This window comes from Hydra vulgaris, chromosome 07, assembly GCF_038396675.1.
Source record: "Hydra vulgaris chromosome 07, alternate assembly HydraT2T_AEP".
In the NCBI taxonomy this organism is placed as follows: domain Eukaryota; kingdom Metazoa; phylum Cnidaria; class Hydrozoa; order Anthoathecata; family Hydridae; genus Hydra; species Hydra vulgaris.
In genome coordinates, this window is record NC_088926.1 from 39,097,501 (window position 1) to 39,102,500 (window position 5,000).

At 24.4% G+C, this 5,000-nt stretch overlaps 1 protein-coding gene across 1 annotated transcript in view; it reads left to right on the plus strand.

Annotated features, from left to right (window-relative positions):
- LOC136082178 (uncharacterized) overlaps nucleotides 1-5,000 on the plus strand; it is a 6,451-nt gene that overhangs the window by 419 nt on the left and 1,032 nt on the right. The window contains exons 3-5 of the mRNA XM_065800699.1: nucleotides 1,729-1,848; nucleotides 4,377-4,541; nucleotides 4,683-4,850. Coding sequence (XP_065656771.1) covers nucleotides 1,763-1,848; nucleotides 4,377-4,541; nucleotides 4,683-4,850 — 419 coding nt within the window. The 5' untranslated portion in view covers nucleotides 1,729-1,762. The remainder of the gene's footprint in view (nucleotides 1-1,728; nucleotides 1,849-4,376; nucleotides 4,542-4,682; nucleotides 4,851-5,000) is intronic.

Sequence of the window (5,000 nt, forward strand, 5' to 3'; positions counted from 1 at the left end):
TATCATGTATAACTGCATGATCTTTTTATTTTTATTGATAAAAAATATTTTTAATAATAAAAAAATCTTTTAAAACTAAAAACTATTATAACCATAATACTTATATAATCAAATTATTTTTAGTAATTTTGTTCTAGTAGTTTTTATAAAAACAGATGAGCTAATTAGAAAATACAACCTCAGACACTACAAATAAAAATTTTCCATTTCATAGTTAGTATATAATATATATTGTTAAAAGGTGCCACTGTAACTAAACAAATAGGTTAGGATTCTTATTGTTTTTGAAATCAATTTTAATAATCAATGGCGTTTGAGTTTTGTTTTAATATAATTCTTTTTAAGATCAAGCAAGCAACAGTTTTATGTCATATGTTTTTATTATTATGGTTGAGAAACAGAATCAAGACAAACGAAAAAGTCAAGACAAATTTTAGTTATGGCATATTTATTGAATAAATTTGTCGAAAAAACAAAAAGTTTCTTTAAATAATACCAACTAAAAATAAATTTAAAATAGTTACTCATCTTTTTTAAGAGTAAGTGCTATGACCCTGAAAAATGATAGAAATATTAGTCAAGTAACAGAAAATAGTTCACTAGAAAATATTATTATTAGTTTCTACTAATTCTTCTAAGAAGATTCTTAGTAGAAAATTGATTTTATCAAATTCGAAAACATTATTTTTAGGCTTGAGTATGTCTCACTGTGAATTAGTGATATTTAAATTGTTGTCAATATTAAGTCAGAAACATAATGAAACCTAGAAACTAAATGTCCATTATAAATTTTTTTTTTCTTTAAACAAAATAACACAAAATTACTAATGGCTTGTTTTAACTTCTTTTATAGCTCATAATTAGTGCTTGCATCCTTGAATTACTAATTTTGACACCAGTTTCTATAATAGTGTATATTTTTGTGCTAAAACATTTTATCTTTTTTGCATGGTCAATGGTCTATTTACTGATTGGTAAGGCACAATTTGTTTACAAAGAAGTTTTTTTTTAAATGTTCTTATCTAACTTCTAAGCCATTTTGAGTTCATGACTCAAATTAAGTTGTATTAGATGAGTGGGTAAAGCAAGTGTTCTTGACAAATTAAAGGTTCTTCATAGTAACTTTTTTTCTCAAATTTTAGTGTAAAGGTTTTTATGTGTAAGCTATTTTTCCTCAGACACAATTATAATGATTTAATTCAGTTTTTCAAGCTAGAAAAACAACTAGGTAATTTAACCTCCGAACATGCCTTATAATTTAATAGCTTCTACTACAAGAGGTTGTAATATGAGGTTTCCTCCTCAATTAACATAAGATCTAAAATTTGGAAATATCTTATACCAAAACATTGTGGAATCTAAGACACTCAAAGACTTCAAATTAAAGTTAGGTTTGTTTTAGCACAAATTGGCTGTTAAAACCTAGATTAGCTTAAATAAATAAAAAAGAAAAGTAATCTTAGGATTCCTCTAAACACCATAGCTTCAGTAGTGTTTCTTAGCATTATTATAATCTTTCTGAAAATCTCACTTTTATAGATGATGTGTTTGTTAATAGTAATTACCTATGGAGTTATATTGTTTATAATAATATTTTTGTATAATTTTTTTTTAAAACCACTTTTGAATAAAATTTTTGCTAATAAAATCATTTTATTTAGAATTAGTTGTCATTTAAGTCAACTTAAAATTTCAAATTTTTGAAAAAGCGTATTTGTATGGCATTAGGTTTACTGTGACCAAGACAGCTGCTTACAAGTAGATGGTGGTTTTTGAAACCAAAGCTCTTTTACCTACTGGGATATGGATTCAAGAATTTAACCTTGCACGTGATTATTATTTTAAATGGTAGGATACTTTGTTTTTTATTTTTGAGTTTATAATATTGTATTGTGTTGACTTGTTTTTATTTATTAAAGTTACTTATAATTTTTATTATTAAGTTAACTTAAAAGAATTATTTAAACTTAAAAAAATTCTTTCTTTACAAAAATATGCTTGTAGAATTATATTCAACAAAAAACAGGGTGACCACACTAAACCTTTAATGATAGATATGAAAATGATAAAAATATATCAAATAAATATTTACCAACACTTAAACTTTATGTATATATATACCAATAATCTAACTTCTAAAATTTTTATAAGTAAATTTAATAAAATTTTGAATGAGAAGTTTTACTTTGAAAAGTAAACAAATACACAGAATATATAGTATAAGTTATAGAGGACTTTAGCTATGGAATTATTTTCTAAAAGACAATTTAAATATGGCAAAATCATTAAATTCATTTCAGTTTTAAACAAAAAATTATATTTCAAATCTTATGAAAAAATTTTTTACTTATAGTTTTATAATTTTGTTTTCAAAGAAGTTTTTTAAACATTACTTATTTGCCTGTTAGTATTTTTGAATATTATATGTAATTTTTATGTATTATAGCTTGAATATAATATTTTTTGAAAGTTTGTGTTTTTAAATATTATATCTTCTTTTTTTGACTATGTGTGACTATCCAATATTTATAAGTATTATATCTTCTTTTTGACTATTTGTATTTATAAATATTTTCTTTTTCTATTTGACTACTGCCGGTTATTTGTATTTTTAAATATTTCTTCTTTTTTTTCTATTTGTGTTTTTAAATATTATATCTTTTTTACTATTTTTGAATCTATTGGTGTATTTAGTTGAATATTTTTTAGCTGAACGTTTTGCTTGATTTATTTACTATATTTTACTATTATTGTTATGATCTGAAGGGGTTTTTTGAAAAGATTATGTTGGTATTTTGTTATCAGCATGTTCTTTTGCGCCTCTTTCTGTTTAATATTTATATTTTTGCAATTTAATTTAATTTTTTTGTGAAAGGAAATAGAAGCATTTTGACCATGTTTGAGTAAGAAATGCTTTTATTTCCTTTTCACAGAAAGAAATGTTTTGTTTACATATACATGTGAAAGTAGAAAAACAACTAAAAAAAAGTACTCCTCAATTTTTATTTCAAACCAAGTAATAATTTTAATACAATAATATAAGAAGATCAAACATTAAAAAAAAATTAATTATTCCTGTGGGAATCTAATAAAATTTCGAGCTTTTGCTTTAGCGGTACCCATAAGCTTGCACACAGAATAAGAATTAAACTATTTGATGCTTTTTTAAATGAAATTTTAATATCTTTAATGTTTCTGCAAAGCTTTTTTGTTTTTTTCTTTTTCTTTTAATAATAGCCCAATACTTTTCAATAACTCTCAATTCTGGGCTGTTTGGAGGGTTTTCTGTTTTAGGCACAAATTTCACATTATTCTTTTTATATCATTCCATAGCTAGTTTACAATAATGAATTGGAACTTAAATCAGGCCAGAACACAGGTCTGTTATTGTTTGATTTAATGAGAAGTAAAAGGCATTTTGTAAACATTCTTTTACACATATTTGAGAAATATAAAGTGCTGATTTTTTGTCACAACTGCAAATAGCTTGCCAAATCAAAGTTTTTTTAGTGAACTTGTCATGTTTTGTGTATTTAAATTTCTTATCTGCTTTTCCTCTATATTTGGCAATATAATAAACAGCACCAGGAATTTGTTGATGATCATACTTGATATAAGTTTCATCGTCTTCAATAATACACAAATTTTTAGAAATAAAATTGTTATACAACTTTCTGCCGCAGGTTCTTGCACTTTTTTGTTGGGTTTCAGAATGGTTGGGCACTTTTTGTGCTTTGAAAGAAACAAAACAGTGTTTGTTCTAACTATTGCAACAAAACTATAAGAAAATTCATATATTTTTGCTCGTTCCCTTAGTGAAGGCTTGGGTTATTCTTAAAACTGTTAACCTGTTTTCTAACTAGTTTTATATCTTTAAAACCTTGCTTTTTTCACCACCAGATTTGCATTTGATCGATTTTGTTTGAGAAAAACATTGAATAACACGACTAACAGTGTATGGATGTATTTGCAACGATTTTGCTATTGAATTGTAGCTACTGTTAGGATTTTGTAAATATTTGTGCATAATTTTTTCTCTTATGCCTTCTTCTTTTGTCATTTTAAAAACTAATTTCAAGTTAAATCCAAAAACTAACATATTTTTTTGAAACCACAACACCTTGTGAACAAAATACAAAATAGTTAAAAAGGTTTTAATGCAACCACTGTATTTAACTAACTTAAAAAAAATGACGTGATTCTTTCGCATTCATTTCGTGTACACGCTTTATATACACACACACACACACACACATTTCTGAAAATTTCTTTTATATATGTATATATATAAGAAATATATATATATATATATATATATATATATATATATATATATATATATATATATATATATATATATATATATAAGTTTTTAGTGGAAATATTCCATTGTTGAAAATTGCTGTGAGTCCAAAACCAGTTCAAATTGTAAAAGTTTCTGATGAAGGTTTTGCTGGATCTGTAGTTAGACTATACAAAGGAGATACTGTTAGGTGGACATGGAAAAACTGTGCAGAACTTCATAATATTACAGAGAGAAAGTATTTATTTATAACTTTTGTTAAATGTAATAAATAGTTTATTTTTATTATGTTTTATTAATATATTTTGTATAATATTATAAATCAATAATGTAAAACAATTATACTTTGATAATATTAATGGAGTTTTTTATTTAATAGATATTGTGTAGATCATGGCGGTTACATAAAATTTAGTAGTAAACAAGAGCCATCTCATTCTGGAGCATTCTTTCAAACTTTTAACATACCTGGCATCTATTTTTTTGAAACCCAATCAGTAATTGAAGATAAAGCCTTTTGTATTGTTCAAGTTGTGGAAAAATCAAGGTTCGCAAAAGATTTTTATGTTTTTATTGCTTATAATCAAAGAATAAAAGTTTTTATGGATTTATTTTTGTAACTTGAACTATATTATATGTAATAACAGTATAATATTTAGTTTTTGTTGCACGGAAGTAAAACAAGCTTTTTAGTGGC